Raw genomic sequence first — 17,474 nt, forward strand, 5'->3', positions numbered from 1 at the left:
TGCACGCTGCAGACATGTTGGGGGAGGGCTCGCAGGCCAGCACAGGCCTGGGGAGGGCGGCCACCGGCAGATCAGACCGCCCCACTGCACACTGATTGGAGCGATTGTGCGTCATAGCACGATCGCTCCAATCAGTGCTGCAGGGGCTGGGGGCGGCATGTTTGAGGTCCACCTATCATATGCTGCAGCAGCTGCGGCATCTCATAGCTGTATCTCACAGTATCGCACTAATTCGGGCATTATTTTTGCCGAAATTAGTGCGATCGATGTGGTTGGCGGTTCAGATTTGAACAGCCAATGACATCGATCGTCGATAGGGGGTGGCGATGCCGCCCCCCCTGGGGTTAAGCAAAGGTCCCCTGCTGTAAGAAACAGCAGGGGACATCATTTGAAAGCCGTTGCTATGGCCACGGCAATCAAATGAAGTTTAGGCAGTAAAATTACGTCCCTGGTCGTTAAGTCACGTTAAAATAGGACGTAATTTTACTGCCCGCGGTCGTGAAGGGGTTAAAAAAATTATGCATCTTAAGGTCTGGATGCAACTTCAATGATCAAGGAGAATTGTGACACCTCGACCTTCCCAAGCACTAAGAGAACTACAATATGCAGCAGCACAGTGCTCCCTCTCCTTCTGCTGGACACTGATCGGTCTGATTGCTGCAGGGCTAAGAGAAAGGCTACTTTCACACTTGCGTTGAACGGCATCCGTAGCATTGAGTTGTGTGACGGATGAGTTGCATATAGTGGCACAACGGATGCTACGGATCGTACAAAATAACGCAATCCGTTATAGGTTTTTTTTCCTTGACTTTACACATCTGAGCATGCGCAGTTGTGTAAAGACGGTTGCGTTAACGGAATCTGTCAAATGACGGATTCTAACGGAATCCACCACCATAGGCATCCATTATAAAAACAACGGACGCCAACGGATTCCTGAAGGTTGCGTTTTTTTTACACTCCGCCAAGTGCAGAAAAACGCTACATGCAGCTTTCCATCCGCCCGACGGTCACTCGTGGTCAGCATCAAAACAACTGATGCGCCGCGGGACGGATGCAATGCAAGACCATTCGTTGCTATCCGTAGCTAATAGAAGTCTATGAGGAATATAACGGATTCCTGCAACGGTTACCGTAATTCCTCAAGGCTGCGGATAGCAACGGAAGCCGTCCAACGCAAGTGTGAAAGTACCCAAAGATACCTGGCCCAGCATGTCCTGACTAGTTGAAGGACTTTTAAAGTGATTTGATCAGTTACATGCCTAAAATGAACGTCAAAATGCAGTATACAGAGTGTAGCAGAGCTGTGTGTGTGCATGCCGCAGTGATGTGTGTTGATGTAGCAGAGCTGTGTGTATATACAGCAGAGTTGGGTGTGCGTGTACGGTGGACACAGCAGTATTGTGGATATGTGGGCACTGAAAAGTGTGCATAATGTGAGTGATGTATAGGTACATCTATATAATACAAAAGCTGCAGGGAAACAACAATATTAGACCTAATACCTCCTTATTCTACCCTAGAGCAGTCAATTGTTGATATCTCCACTTCCACTTACACTATTAGGGAGGTTTTAATATTTTTTTCCATATTTTCTGCTGCTTAAACCTAAATATGATATATAATTAAATATAATAATTAATATGTGCCCTTACAGTGTGAAAACATGTTCTTATAGGTCGCTACAAGCCAATGATACTGGCCAAACCACATCATAAGCAGTTTCTAGTACATCAGACTGTAATAATATAGACATTGTCCAAATGACGCGTACCTATTACTTCAAATAACAGGGGGATTCTGTCACTGTACTGACTCCAATATTTCATGCTCTCTATTGATGCAGATATCATTCTTAAAGAATTACTTTTTTCTTTGAAAGTCATTTGGTAAAGAGGTATTACCTTTAAAGACACAATGTAATCAATGACACATGGAAAATATCAGAATACATATAATGTAAAACAAAGTCTTGTCAGAGTAAAAAGTGTTAACATGAAGCAGAGCAAAAGAAAAAAAATATGGGAAAAGCAAATACCTTTATTTAACCTTTTTAAGACATTTTATTTTTTTGGCTTGTACAAAAGCACCGTCATAGCAGGCACGGGGGCTTTCAGCAGACCCCATGACAATGTAGGCGCTCTGCAAATGTTTTGTGGGGGAGTGGAAGATGTGTGGAATGGCGCACCCCTCATCTGTGTACCTTAAATGCTGCTGTTTGAGCTTGACAGTTGCATTTAAAGGGTTAACAGCAGTGGGCATTACTCAGCTTCCCCCATTGCTGTTAAAGGCAGATGCCGGCTGTATAGCACAATCATCATCTGCCAGGAATAGTGCTCAGATCCTGAGCCCCTCTATATACTCGCTCCTGACTTGTGCCGTATATCTACAGCAAATCTCAGAAAAGGGGCTAAAAGAAGGAAATAAGTCTGAAGAGAGCTAGGCTCTGTTTATGTCATGCTGCATGAATATGGTAGACAATTCCTGTATCATGAAATGTAACAGTATATTTTAACAATAGCAATGTATTCTCTGTAGTACAAACAAGATTAGATTTGTGATCTAAACTAGATGGAGGAATAAGCATGAAATTAAAAGTGTGTGAACGCCAATAAAAAAAATATAACATGCTCCCAAGTGACTCCAATCCATAGATTCCTTGTAATTTCCTAACCTATATATTCAAAGTTACAAGTACAATCTGGCAGACAGCAATGGGACACACAGGTGGATTTATTTTTACTATTTTTTATGTAGTAAGTTACCCATTTCACCAGCAATTCAGAAGAATGTTTGTGAAAATACGAGGGGCTGCTGATAAGTCTTTGGCTTTACCCAGAAAGAAACGAGATAGGATGATGAAACTTTACATTTATTCCACATACTTTCCACTGATGTCAACACACTTCTTACATTCGTATCCAAGTAAAGAGAAGGATTTTGGTTGTGCCTCAAACCAGGCATCCTTAGCAGCCATGGCATCAGAAATGGTGTGAAATTTGGTACCCTTGAGGTGTTTCTTCAGGTTTGGAAACAGATGATCGTTGGAGGGAGCTAGATCTGGTGAATAAGGTGGGTGGCGAACCAGCTGGAAGCCCTGCACTGCCAGTTTTGCCGTGGTCGCTTGTGTAGTGTGAGCGGAGACGTTGTCTTGCAGGAACAAGATTCCTTTGGACAGCTTCCCGCGCCTTTTGGCCTTCAGAGCTGCCTTCAATTGGTCCAAAAGTTCAATGTAATACCTTGCACTGATGGTGGAACCCTTTTGAAGGTAGTCTACTAGCAGCACGCCCTCCTTATCCCAGAACACAGACGCCATCCATAGTGACCAGTCGATCCAGGAAGTTCTTATCAGTCCGGAAACACTGACAAAAGGACCGGGAAGTTTTCACTCGCATGCTTCTCTGATCTGTTATCAAACATTTGGGGACTCACTTTGCAGATCGCTTCCTCATGTCCAAATGTTCATGGATAATGACACAAACACGGTCACGGGAAATCCCCATGATGTCTGCTATTGCTTTAGCTAAAATCCGTCGATTCTCCAGGATGAGGCTGTGCACAGCATTAAGAATCTCTGGAACAACAACCACTCTCCGTCGTTCCTCATCATTGGTGCTGAAGTGGCCCATTTTGGCAACCCATTTCTTAGCTGTGGAATATGAAGGACATTGATCCCCCAATGTCTGCGACATATCACCATGAATATCCTTGCAAGACTTTCCTTGCAGAAACAAGAATTTTATCCCTCCTCTGCTCTCAGTTGCTGTGAATATCGCATTAGACTCTGCCATTGTGTTTTCCCGCGTGTGTAGAACACTGTTGCCATAAGCAACAAACACAACATTTTGAAAACATATATTAGACACATAAGGCTTTCATGTGATGTAACATTCATTACTATGCAAACAAAAAAAGATCACAAAGTCAAAGATTTATCAGCAGCCCCTCGTACACTTCCATGTCTGCAAGTGCTTCACATAAGACTGACGGAATGTTACTAAAGTGGACCTGTCTATTTCTGTTCATGAAAACATCAGTTACCAGGACTGGGGCCTAGCAGTTGGACAACCACTAATGAGACATTATGGGATACCAAATAAGTGTTCCAGAAATGATATTTGTGGGAAACGTCTATGATAGACCAAAGCCAGTCATACACATTACATGGCTGTCAGGGGAATGATGCTTCGGCCGATCGTTTGGCCATCAGCCGACTCTCCTATACACAGGAGGGCTACCTTGGCCGAGCGTTCCTGCTTTCTCTATGAGAAAGAATATTGAAACATTGTGATCAGCCATCTAAAGTCCAACATGATCAACATCTACCTCGACGAACAGATGGACGGCACCCCCATATAATACTGAAGGGTCTAGCCAACGGTCTAAAGTGTATAAGGGATCTTAAGGTAATTTCTGGCATTATGAGCAGATGTTCTTTTGTTCCATTAAGTGTTATCTATTGAAATGTATTTGTACCTGTATCATTTCTTCCTCCGGCATATCAGCAAATGCATTATCTTTGTTCAGTTTGGCATTACTCTGAAAGAAATATGCGGGCTGTTGCTCTTTTATTCCTGGTGAAGCAGCACAAGAATAATGTGACCTCTTGTAAGGTGATGCAGATGTCTTCTGAGCGATCTGCACTGGTAGATGGGATTGTGGAGGATGCTTCTCATTTACACTTTGGCCTTTCCCACGCTCCGTTTGTCCATAATACCTTTTAGGACCAGAAACTAAAGCTTTACTGAGGTTGGTAAACATATTTTCATCTCTAGGGCAGATATTTGTTCTTTTATCTGTTGATCTGTAACTTGAGAGTGCATTAAACTATTACAGAAAACAACATAATGACTACATAAACATTTTTTTCGCATTTTACATAATAGGAACAATTTTCTGAGCAGTGTTTTTAGAGTATACGAATAGCAGCTTGTTTGTACATTACTTATTTTGGTTGTAAGAACCTCATCATTTACACAATAAGCAACATTTTGTTGTTTGGGCATAGGCTTGAAGTTATAGAAAATAACAAACACACCAATCAACCACCCCATGTCCAGTGCTACCTTTCCTCTGCTGCTCTGGTCTTTTGTTAACAGACTGCAGCGTTGATGTCATGACTACAATGCATGGGACCGCTGTAGACAATCAGTGGACTCAGGGGCTCATTGCCATCCACATCACTCCTGAGCAGTGATTTGCTGTAGCCGTCATCTGCTTTTGTGGCCATAACATCAATGGACTTGGGGAGGGCGAATTTTGGTGCGTTTATTTTCCAGGTGAACCTATAATTAAATAATTTATCCTGGATAACTCTCATGCGGGTGTCACACAAGGCGGTCTATCGTGCGATAGGTCGTCGGGGTTGCGGCTTTCGTGACGCACATCCGGCTTCGTTGGCGACGTCATCCCGTGTGACACCTACAAGCAATCGCAAATCGGTGACAAATCGTGTATTGTGTACTATTTTATTTTTAAAAAATTGTTTATTTTACTTTGCGCCAGTTGTTCATCGTACCCGGGGTAGCACACATCGCTCCGTGTGACACCTCGGGAACGATGAACTGCAGCTTATCTGCAGCCGCCGGCAATGCTGAAGGAAGAAGGTGGGTGGGATGTTTACGTCCCGTTCATCTCCGCTCCTCTGCTTGTATTGGCCGGCCGCTGTGTGACTTCGCTGTGACGCCGAACGTCCATCCCACTTCAGGAAGTGGATGCTCACCGCCCACAGCGACGTTGCTCAGCAGGTAAGTACATGTGACGGGGGCTAAACGACTTTGTGCGACACGGGCAGTGATTTGCCCGTGACGCACAAACGACAGGGGCGAGTACGATCGCACATGCGATCACACGATAGATCGCATCGTGTGACGCCCGCATAACTCATGAGAAAATTCAATGAATATGGATTATACATAGAGACGGATAAACCGCTTACCTAAACTCCAGTTTTTTACCAGCATTTTGCAGCTGAGAGATTCGGCTTTCCCAAATAGAGTCTGAATGAGAATATAATAACAAAATTACAAACAAAGGTCATGTCATTTTAAGTACTTGAAGCTGTAGCTACCCTCTTTCTCCAAAATTAAGCCCTAGTTCAGGATCATCATACTAATAGTATCCTGAAATAGCCCTTTCTGTATATGTAACTTTTATTGGTGTATGTAGTCACATGCCAGATAGTTAATGGAATGAATATTCACCTCTTCCACTCCCCTCATAATCCCACCCAGCCCTCTGTGTGGGCATCAGTGAGTCAGTCAGACGTATTACTGGTCAAGGATCACACTACAATCCTCGGACTGGCCATCTGCTCTCCTCAACTGTGCGTGGCAGCTGAATACAAAATACACGCTAGTGTGGCGCCCCTGAGGCTTCTGTCGCCACAGAGATATTGCACCTGAGCCAGAGGTGTGATGTCCCATCCTGGGTAAGAATGGGGTCACCTACCGGTCCACAGACTAAACTTGCACACAGCAATTGGTAGGCACACACTGGGTCAGGGATAGTGGCAGCAACCCCCATAGATGTATTCATGGGGCCGTAAGTCCCATTTCTGTTCCCAATAGTGTGGGTGGGGCCTAGTCAGTGGGTGTGTGGGAGGAGTCAGCAAGTGTGAATAGACAAGGGAACCAGGAAGTTCTAGTCAGTAGAGTCAGTCAAGTCTAGAGTGTGAGAGGGAGAAGGAGAGGGAGGTAGTTACCTCAGGAGAGTGAAGGAGTAAAGTCTGAGGAGAAAGTGACAGAAGGAAGTTCCTGGTGGAGATCTTGGGGTCTAGTTAGGCCCGGGTGACACCGAGAAAGAAAGGATCCCAGGGCCACGGAAGGGCATATTGGCTCGTGGCCTGTTCCACTGAAAGATCGGGTGGAGGAATCTGGCTGCATTCAGGGACAGTCCCCAGACTGAGGGAAGAAAGACAATTCCTCAAAAATAACACCGAAGACCCGGGGGTGGTTGCAAGCGCCTGGGGCCACAACCTGCCACAGATCCCCTGTGAAGGGGGCAAGATACAACTGCGGTTAGCTCCCTTTGTTCAAGCCCTGTGGTGGAGGCCAAGACCAGCACAACTACAACTGTCAAGGCTAGGAAGTCAATCAGGAAAGAGACACAGGAGGGGTGCACCGGTATTGACCTCTGAACTACCCGGGATCGGCGGAGGCACCTGACAGTGGATCCCAGCATACTGTGGGCAACCAGTTTGCTAGCACCTGGACTCAGAAAACAGTGAGTAAAAGACCTTAACTGCAAGCCCTGTGTCGTCTGATTCATTCTGCACCTTGTCCACAAACACCATAGAACCTACAAAGTACCAAAGGTTGCCCCGAGGTACCCGCTCTACCTGTGAAGAGCAAGCAACATCTCAGCTGCTATAACATCAGCCCCGGAGGTCCCTTCCAGCAGCTGCGGCCCTAAAGAGCTGCAATTTACCACAGGTGGCGTCACGAATGTTTCATAAACTTTATTATAATCATCACCCCTACAGCCGCCACATTAATTAACTCCACCAGGATCACGGAATCGGGCCCCGCCACCACTGACTACCCCGGACTAGTCCGGCCCGACACCGAGTCACCTAAGGCCCTGGGGTGGGCGAGTCACTGACATGCTTTGGTAAGGCTGCTTTCACACATCCGGCTTGAGCTGTGCGGCTCAATCCGGCTGTGCAAGCTATGCAACGGATGCGGTGAAAGTTTTTCCCATGCGGCCCGTCCGGTTTTTGCCGCTTGCGGCATGCTACTGAGCATGCGCAGTGGCAAAAACCGCATGCGGCGGCCGGATGCAGTTTTTGCCGCATCGCGCCGCATCCGGCCGCCATAGGCATGCATTGAAAAATGCGCCGCGCCGGCCGGCCGGATGCGGCGCGATGCGGGTTTTTTTGCCGCACGAAAAAACGTGCCAGGCTACGTTCCATCCGGCCGCCGCATCGGCTAAATCTGCCACATGCGGCAAAAACCGGATGGAACGCAAGGCCATGCGGCACAATGCGGCACTAATTAAAGTCTATGCAGGAAAAACGCAACCGGCAGCAAAAAAAAAACGGTTGCGATTTTCCTGCAAAGTGCCGGATTGTGCCGCATTGCAGAAACCGGAGGTGTGAAAGCAGCCTAAGAAGAGCTGCCGGCCTCTGCGAGCATTGTGCTGCGACCCACGGGCAGTAATACAGCAGTCTGAGTGAATCACTGACGCCGGCGCAGAGGGGTGGGCGGGAGAAGGGGTTGAATATTCATTTTTTTGTTAACACAAGTTCCAATCACTGACACCAGCATTGGGGTGGGCGGGACTATTGGTAGGGAAGGGGGTGAGTATTAATTTTTTCATTAACAAAGTTCAAATCACTGAAGCTTGCACAGGAGTGGGCATGATTATGGGCGGGTGAAGTGGGTGAATATTCATTTGCAATTAACGCAGTCCAATTACTGACGCTTGCACAGAGGGGGTGGATATTCACTTTTCATTAACAGGCGACCCAATCACTGACGTCAAGATATAAGACATCCCCAGAAAAAAAAAGCCCCAGCACATATTTTCAAGCCAAAAATAATATACATATTTTCATGGAAACATGATAATAATAATTGCTTACCAGTAATTTTATTTTCTAGGACCCACAACAACAACACCATGGAGAGAATCTGACTCCAAAGACAGGAATCCCACAGCTTTTAAAGGTGGCGCTTCTCCATAAGCTTTAGAGGTTTACATAGTATGAGAGGTACTCCATTTGGTTAATTTGATTAATACATACATATATACATGTTAGCCAAAAATTATATACTGCTGTATAATTACTACCCTCCTCCCCCATATACATATGCACAGGGTTTTTTTTTGTTTTTTTTTTTGCCTTCCTCTGGATCAACATGTTAGGCTACGGGTTGAACTAGATGGACTTAGAGTCTCCCTTCAACCTTAAAAAACTATGATACTATGATCTGCCACAACCAGGGAGTCAAACATAGAACACACAACTGTACAAGAGAAAGAAGGAGGGAGGATAGAAGGAAAGTGCTGTCCTGAGCCCTAGAAAATCAAATTACTGGTAAGTAATTATTATTTGTCCCTTCCCCAGGACAGCACCATGGGGAGAGAATACAGAGGAATCCCAAAGGGAGGGACCTCCGCTTGCAGAACTTACCTCCCAAAAGCTAGGTCAGCAGAACCCAAATGCAACCTTTAGTGTCTAAGAAAAAAGGTGGATGGTGAAGACCACGTAACTGCCCTACAAGTCTGCTAGAGAGAGGGGTTAGCCCTCTCTGCCCAAGACGAAAATACAGCCCCGAGTGCAGTTTTAAGCTTCCAGGGGGTCCCATCTGGCTAGGGACCCTTTAATGGCTGCCTGCCCTCTACCAGGACTCTGAAACAGAATAATTAGGGAGGTAGATTTCTTGAAATTAGCCATTGCTGCTATGTACTGCAGAAGGCATCTCCTGACATCCAGTGTGTGGAACTTCCTTTCCTTTTCATTCTTGAAGTTGCTGCAGAATGAGGGTAATGCTAATTTTTTGGTCTTGTGAAAGGATAAGTACACCTTAGGAAGGAAGGCCGGGTCATATCTCAAAATTACTCTGTGAGCTTGTGAAAGGTTTGGATTACCGAAAGAGTCTGCAGCTCATCAACCCTTCTGGCTGAAGTACGAGCTAACAAGAGGGCTGTTTTAAAGCTTAGTACCCTTTTGGACATTCTGGCAATAGTTCAAAACTCATCAGGGCTGTCTGGACTCCCAAGGTGGGACTCCCAAGGTTGAGATCCCAGGGTGGGGTATGTAGTTTACGTAGTACGCTGGACTGACCTATTGCTTTAATGAATCTTATTACCCAGGAATGATCTACATCCTGGGGTTTAAGAGGACTCCTAGAGCTGTAACTCGGACTTAATAGTTGTTTAACTTAAGACACTTCTCAAGCCCCTTCTGCAGGAACTATAAAAAATTTGGACCAGGGAACCAGGTTGTCTTTGAATGGATCAAGCCCTAAAAAATGTTTAATTTGTCCCAAACTCTGGCATAAATGTTAGTGTTTGCCTTCTAATTACAATTCATTAGGGTGGAGATCAGATTTTTTGAGAACCTCCTGGGTGCTTGGAGCTTCTGCTCAAACACCACACCGTCAGATAAAGGTCCCTCATATTGGGATGCAGGATTCTCCCCTGAAACAGAAGGTCTAGGATTTCTGGAAGGACCCAAGGATCTCCTACCGCCATTAGGCACAGCCATGGGAAGTCCTTTTGGGCCAGATGGGAGCTATTAGTATCACCTCTGCCTAATCTGTCCGAATGTTTCTGAGCACTGTCAGAATGCAATGGGAAGGAAGGCATAGACTAAATTCCTGGGCCAGTTGTAGTGGATAGCATCCACCCCGTAGGGGAATTCCAATGGATCGACCAAAAAAAAAAAATAATTCTGGACTTTTTCATTTGTGTTTGGAAAAAATTCTATTGACGACATCCCCCACTGAAGAGTGATTTCGCAGAATATTAACAGGCTTAGGGACCAATCCTCCTGGCTTATCTGGTGACAGCTAAGGTAGTCCCTTCAAAGTTCTCTTTCCCTTTTAGGTAACTTTTTAAGTAACTTGCTGGAAGGGGTTGAGATTTCCTTTGGCTAATGCCATTATCTCCCTTGCTTCTTTCATGAGGCTTTTCAACCTTGTACAGCCTTGTCTGTTCACATAAGCTACTGCCGTTCTGTTGTCCGACAGTATTTTTACATGGTGACCCCTTAACATGGGAAAAATGTCTAATTGAGTTAGACTGATGACTGCTAGCTCCTTCATGTTTGACGATTATGTCTCTATATCTGGAGGCCATGAACATTGGAGAATTCTGCCTTATGTTTGAGCTCCCCAAACCCAAAGTAGACTTGGTCTACTACCCATTTACAATCTGTATTTGATTTTGTTCCTATTAAAAAATCATCTAGATAGAAGATAAAGAAGGGAATTTTGTTTACTTACCGTAAATTCCTTTTCTTCTAGCTCCAATTGGGAGACCCAGACAATTGGGTGTATAGCTATGCCTCCGGAGGCCACACAAAGTATTACACTAAAAGTGTAAAGCCCCTCCCCTTCAGCCTATACACCCCCCGTGCTGCCACGGGCTCATCAGTTTTGGTGCAAAAGCCCGAAGGAGGAAAAAATTATAAACTGGTTTAAAGTAAATTCAATCCGAAGGCATATCGGAGAACTGAAACCATTTAACATGAACAACATGTGTATACAAAAACAGGGGCGGGTGCTGGGTCTCCCAATTGGAGCTAGAAGAAAAGGAATTTACGGTAAGTAAACAAAATTCCCTTCTTCTTTGTCGCTCCATTGGGAGACCCAGACAATTGGGACGTCCAAAAGCAGTCCCTGGGTGGGTAAATAATACCTCATAATAGAGCCGTAACGGCTCCGTCCTACAGGTGGGCAACTGCCGCCTGAAGGACTCGCCTACCTAGGCTGGCATCTGCCGAAGCATAGGTATGCACCTGATAGTGTTTCGTGAAAGTGTGCAGACTCGACCAGGTAGCTGCCTGACACACCTGCTGAGCCGTAGCCTGGTGTCGCAAGGCCCAGGACGCTCCCACGGCCCTGGTAGAATGGGCCTTCAGTCCTGAGGGAACCGGAAGCCCCGAGGAACGGTAAGCTTCGAGAATTGGTTCCTTGATCCACCGAGCCAGGGTTGACTTGGAAGCTTGTGTCCCTTTACGCTGGCCAGCGACAAGGACAAAGAGTGCATCCGAGCGGCGCAGGGGCGCCGTACGAGAAATGTAGAGTCTGAGTGCTCTCACCAGATCTAACAAGTGCAAATCCTTTTCACATTGGTGAACTGGATGAGGAGAAAACGAGGGTAAGGAGATGTCCTGATTGAGATGAAAAGTGGGCAAGGCAAATGGGCAGGGAGAAAATCCCTGAGCAGAGCACCACGACAGGAATATTTTCCACGTCCTGTGGTAGATCTTGGCGGACGTTGGTTTCCTAGCCTGTCTCATAGTGGCAATGACCTCTTGAGATAATCCTGAAGACGCTAGGATCCAGGACTCAATGGCCACACAATCAGGTTGAGGGCCGCAGAATTCAGATGGAAAAACGGCCATTGAGACAGCAAATCTGGTCGGTCTGGCAGTGCCCACGGTTCGCCGACCGTGAGATGCCACAGATCCGGGTACCACGACCTCCTCGGCCAGTCTGGAGCGACCAGGATGACGCGGCGGCAGTCGGCCCTGATCTTGCGTAACACTCTGGGCAACAGTGCCAGAGGAGGAAACACATAAGGAAGCCGAAACTGCGACCAATCCTGAACTAAGGCGTCTGCCGCCAGAGCTCTGTGATCTTGAGATCGAGCCATGAATGTTGGGACCTTGTTGTTGTGCCGTGACGCCATTAGGTCGACGTCCGGCATCCCCCAGCGGCAACAGATCTCCTGAAACACGTCCGTGTGAAGGGACCATTCCCCTGCGTCCATGCCCTGGCGACTGAGAAAGTCTGCTTCCCAGTTTTCTACGCCCGGGATGTGAACTGCGGATATGGTGGATGCTGTGGCTTCCACCCACAGCAGAATCCGCCGGACTTCCTGGAAGGCTTGCCGACTGCGTGTCCCACCTTGGTGGTTGATGTAAGCCACCGCTGTGGAGTTGTCCGACTGAATTCGGATCTGCTTGCCTTCCAGCCACTGCTGGAACGCTTTTATGGCAAGATACACTGCCCTGATCTCCAGAACATTGATCTGAAGTGAGGACTCTTGCTGAGTCCACGTACCCTGAGCCCTGTGGTGGAGAAAAACTGCTCCCCACCCTGACAGACTCGCGTCCGTCGTGACCACCGCTCAGGATGGGGGTAGGAAGGATTTCCCCTTCGATAATGAGGTGGGAAGAAGCCACCACCGAAGGGAAGCTTTGGTTGCCTGAGAGAGGGAGACGTTCCTGTCTAGGGACGTCGGCATCCTGTCCCACTTGCGTAGAATGTCCCATTGAAGTGGACGCAGGTGAAACTGCGCGAAAGGGACTGCTTCCATTGCTGCTACCATCTTCCCCAGGAAGTGCATGAGGCGCCTCAAGGGGTGTGACCGACCTTGAAGGAGAGATTGCACCCCTGTCTGTAGTGAACGCTGTTTGTCCAGCGGAAGCTTCACTATCGCTGGAAGAGTATGAAACTCCATGCCAAGATATGTCAGCGATTGGACCGGTGTCAGATTTGACTTTGGAAAATTGATGATCCACCCGAAACTCTGGAGAATCTCCAGAGTAACGTTGATGCTGTGTTGGCATGCCTCTTGAGAGGGTGCCTTGACCAGCAGATCGTCTAAGTAAGGTATCACTGAGTGACCCTGAGAGTGGAGGACCGCAACTACTGTAGCCATGACCTTGGTGAAAACCCTTGGGGCTATCGCCAGGCCGAACGGCAGTGCCGCGAATTGAAGGTGTTCGTCTCCTATGGCGAAGCGCAAGAAGCGCTGATGCTCTGGAGCAATTGGTACGTGGAGATAGGCATCCTTGATATCGATCGATGCTAGGAAATCTCCTTGGGACATTGAGGCGATGACGGAGCGGAGGGATTCCATCCGGAACCGCCTGGTCCTTACGTGTTTGTTGAGCAGTTTTAGGTCCAAAACAGGACGGAAGGACCCGTCCTTCTTTGGAACCACAAACAGGTTGGAGTAGAAACCGTGACCCTGTTGCTGAAGAGGAACCGGGACCACCACTCCTTCTGCCTTCAGAATGCCCACCGCCTGCAGAAGAGCCTTGGCTCGCTCGGGAGGCGGAGATGTTCTGAAGAATCGAGTCGGAGGACGAGAGCTGAACTCTATCCTGTAACCGTGAGACAAAATGTCTCTCACCCAACGGTCTTTTACTTGTGGCAGCCAGGTGTCGCAAAAGCGGGAGAGCCTGCCACCGACCGAGGATGCGGTGTGAGGAGGCCGTAAGTCATGAGGAAGCCGCCTTAGTAGCGGCACCTCCGGCGGTCTTTTTAGGGCGTGATTTAGACCGCCATGCGTCGGAGTTCCTCTGATCCTTCTGCGGCCTTTTGGACGAGGAGAATTGGGACCTGCCCGCACCCCGAAAGGACCGAAACCGCGACTGTCCCCTCCTCTGTTGGGGTGTTTTTGGTTTGGCCTGGGGTAAGGATGTTTCCTTTCCCTTGGATTGTTTGATGATTTCATCCAATCTCTCACCAAACAAACGGTCGCCAGAAAATGGCAATCCAGTTAAGCACTTTTTGGAAGCCGAATCTGCCTTCCATTCCCGCAGCCACAAGGCCCTGCGTATTGCCACCGAATTGTCGGCTGCAACCGCCGTACGGCTCGCAGAGTCCAGGACAGCATTAATAGCGTAGGACGCAAATTCCGACGTTTGAGAGGTTATGGACGCCACCTGCGGCGCAGACGTACGTGTGAGTGCGTCAATTTGCGCCTGACCAGCTGAGATAGCTTGGAGTGCCCATACGGCTGCGAATGCTGGAGCAAAAATCGCGCCGATAGCTTCATAGATGGATTTCAACCAGAGCTCCATCTGTCTGTCAGTGGCATCCTTGAGTGAAGCTCCATCTTCCACTGCAACTATGGATCTAGCCGCAAGTCTGGAGATTGGAGGATCCACCTTGGGACACTGAGTCCAGCCCTTGACCACGTCAGGGGGGAAAGGGTAACGTGTATCCTTAAGGCGCTTGGAAAAACGCTTATCTGGACAAGCTCGGTGTTTCTGGACTGCCTCTCTGAAGTCAGAGTGGTCCAGAAACATACTCTTTGTACGCTTGGGAAACCTGAAACGGAATTTCTCCTGCTGAGAGGCTGACTCCTCCACTGGAGGAGCTGAGGGAGAAATATCCAACATTTCATTGATGGACGCAATAAGATCATTCACTATGGCGTCCCCATCAGGAGTATCAAGGTTGAGAGCGGCTTCAGGATCAGAATCCTGATCAGCTACCTCCGCTTCATCATACAGAGAGTTCTCTCGCTGAGACCCTGAACATTGTGATGATGTCGAGGGGATATCATAGCGAGCTCGCTTAATCGGTCTGGGGCTGCGGTCCGTGTCAGAGACCTCACCCTGGGATCCATGAGACACCCCGGGAGGACATTGCTGTTCCAACTGAGAGGGACCAGGGGGCAATGATTCCACAGTGCCCCTGGCTTGAGATGCCGGCCTGGACTGCAAGGCTTCTAATATCTTAGCCATAGTCTCAGAAAGTCTTTCAGTAAAAACTGCAAACTCCGTCCCTGTCACCTGGACAGTGTTAACAGGTGGTTCTCCCTGGGCCACCCTTAGCAGAGGCTCCGGCTGAGAAAGTGCCACAGGTGCCGAGCATTGCACACAATGAGGGTCAGTGGAACCTGCCGGCAGTATAGCCGTACATGCTGCACAGGCAGCATAGTAAGTCTGTGCTTTGGCACCCTTGCTATTTGTGGACGACATGCTGTTGTCTCCTCTGAGCAATACAGGAGGGTATATAGACAAAAATCAACAGTGCACCATACAGTGTAACGCAAAGCGGTTGTGTGGGCACCAGAAATCCTGCCTGGGTCTCCCTGAGCTTGTCTCTCCTCTCCAGCGTTAGCAGAGCTGAGAGGAATGGCTGCCGGCGTCCTGAGGAGAGGAGGGAGCCGTGGGCGTGACCCAGAAAAGTGCGGGAACTGGTGCCCCACTGTGCAGAGTGAGGGGGGTGGAGTATGCAAAGCATGCTCCAGCCCTCAGTGCTGCCGTCCTGTACAGCGTCCCGCCCTTCCCCTGATTGGCAGGGCTGGGGGCGGGAAGAAAACGAGACTAGGCCGCAAAAGCCGGGGACTCGAGTTATAAGCGCGGCCGCCGTATAAGCGCGGTCGGCGCGGAAGTCCCCGGCGCACTAACAGTCCCAGCCGAGCCGCAGTGATAACCATGGCAGCGGCGGTCAGCGCGGCAGTCCCCCTACACGAACACACTCAGCGACGCTGAAGTGTGTAATGGCACAAACGCAGTCAGCGCTGCTGTCCCCGGTGCACTAGCACACCCAGCAATGCTGGAGTGTTGCTGTGCGCGGTCCCCACGGGGACACAGAGTACCTCAAAGTAGCAGGGCCATGTCCCTGAACGATACTCGGCTCCTATCCAGCATGGTCCTCAGGAGCTGTGGATGGAGCACGGTCTCCTGTGCCTGGAGACCGAAAGGATCCCACTTCACCCAGAGCCCTAATTGAGGGATGGGGAAGGAAAGCAGCATGTGGGCTCCAGCCTCCGTACTCGCAATGGATACCTCAACCTTAACAACACCGCCGACAAGAGTGGGGTGAGAAGGGAGCATGCTGGGGGCCCTGTTATGGGCCCTCTTTTCTTCCATCCGACATAGTCAGCAGCTGCTGCTGACTAAGCTGTGGAGCTATGCGTGCATGTCTGACCTCCTTCGCACAAAGCATAAAAACTGATGAGCCCGTGGCAGCACGGGGGGTGTATAGGCTGAAGGGGAGGGGCTTTACACTTTTAGTGTAATACTTTGTGTGGCCTCCGGAGGCATAGCTATACACCCAATTGTCTGGGTCTCCCAATAAGGAGCGACAAAGAAATATCTTTTTCCCCGTTGTGAGCCAACATTTCAGCCACAACTTTTGTGAACAACTTTGGGGCCATTGAGAGACTGAAAGTAAGACCGAACATTTACAGCACATGATAATATGGGTCCAGGAGGCCCAGATTAGCCATAAAGTATCGCAGAAAATAAGTTTTACTGATGACCCTATGTCTCTATTTTGAAAGTGTTTTGTTTCTAAAAATTGATTTAGATTTATAATTGTTCTGAAGGACAGATACGGTTTTCTCCTTAGGAAATGGGGGCTGTAAAATTCCCTTTTTCTGTCCCCCTATGGCATATATTTTCCCAGGCAGAAATAAATTCTTTTAGTTTGCCAACTACCTGGGCCTTGGCGTCATTGCCTCCTGCATCTTTTGAGGATCTGTGAGAAAAAAAACTATCCCCTGAAAAGTTCTATCCTGGACCCATTCCAGTTAGGATACCTTTAATATGGAGATATGATTTGTCTGTTCTTCCTAAATGGACTAAAAGGTATTCTGAACTTCGGGATGAATGTTAGTGGGAACCCCTTTTTTGAATATGACACTTAATCCAAAATCTTGTCTAAGGTTGAGCCAAAGAGAAATTTGCATTCACAAGGGATGCCACAAAGTCTGGATTTAGAATGAAAGTTCCCGTCTAGTTTTTTATGCCAAAGAGCTCTTGTGGCTGAATTTGAGAAAGCGCACATGTGTGCAATGAGTCTGACTGCGTCAACAGAAATCTGTTGCCTTCACAATAGTTAGGAGGCTTGCTAGTAGTTCATTTCTTAGACACTTGTTTTTAATCTGGGTGTAACTTGGTTGAGCCACACACAAAGAGATCTTGCTGTGTATGTGGCAATTAATATTGGGCTTCAAGGCTGCTGCCAAACACTTCCTAAGATTTTTTCAGAAAGAGTTCAACTTTCCTCTTTAACAAGTCTTTTAAGAGACCTGCATCATCAAAAAAGAGC

At 47.9% G+C, this 17,474-nt stretch overlaps 1 protein-coding gene across 1 annotated transcript in view; it reads right to left on the reverse strand.

Moving 5' to 3' along the window:
• Window positions 1-17,474, reverse strand: part of SPATA22 (spermatogenesis associated 22) — a 53,498-nt gene that overhangs the window by 26,998 nt on the left and 9,026 nt on the right. The window contains exons 3-5 of the mRNA XM_075333141.1: window positions 5,939-5,999; window positions 4,477-4,717; window positions 1,775-1,904 (exon numbers count right to left, since the gene is read on the reverse strand). Coding sequence (XP_075189256.1) covers window positions 1,775-1,904; window positions 4,477-4,717; window positions 5,939-5,999 — 432 coding nt within the window. The remainder of the gene's footprint in view (window positions 1-1,774; window positions 1,905-4,476; window positions 4,718-5,938; window positions 6,000-17,474) is intronic.

The sequence above is a fragment of the Anomaloglossus baeobatrachus genome, chromosome 2, assembly GCF_048569485.1.
Source record: "Anomaloglossus baeobatrachus isolate aAnoBae1 chromosome 2, aAnoBae1.hap1, whole genome shotgun sequence".
In the NCBI taxonomy this organism is placed as follows: Eukaryota; Metazoa; Chordata; class Amphibia; order Anura; family Aromobatidae; genus Anomaloglossus; species Anomaloglossus baeobatrachus.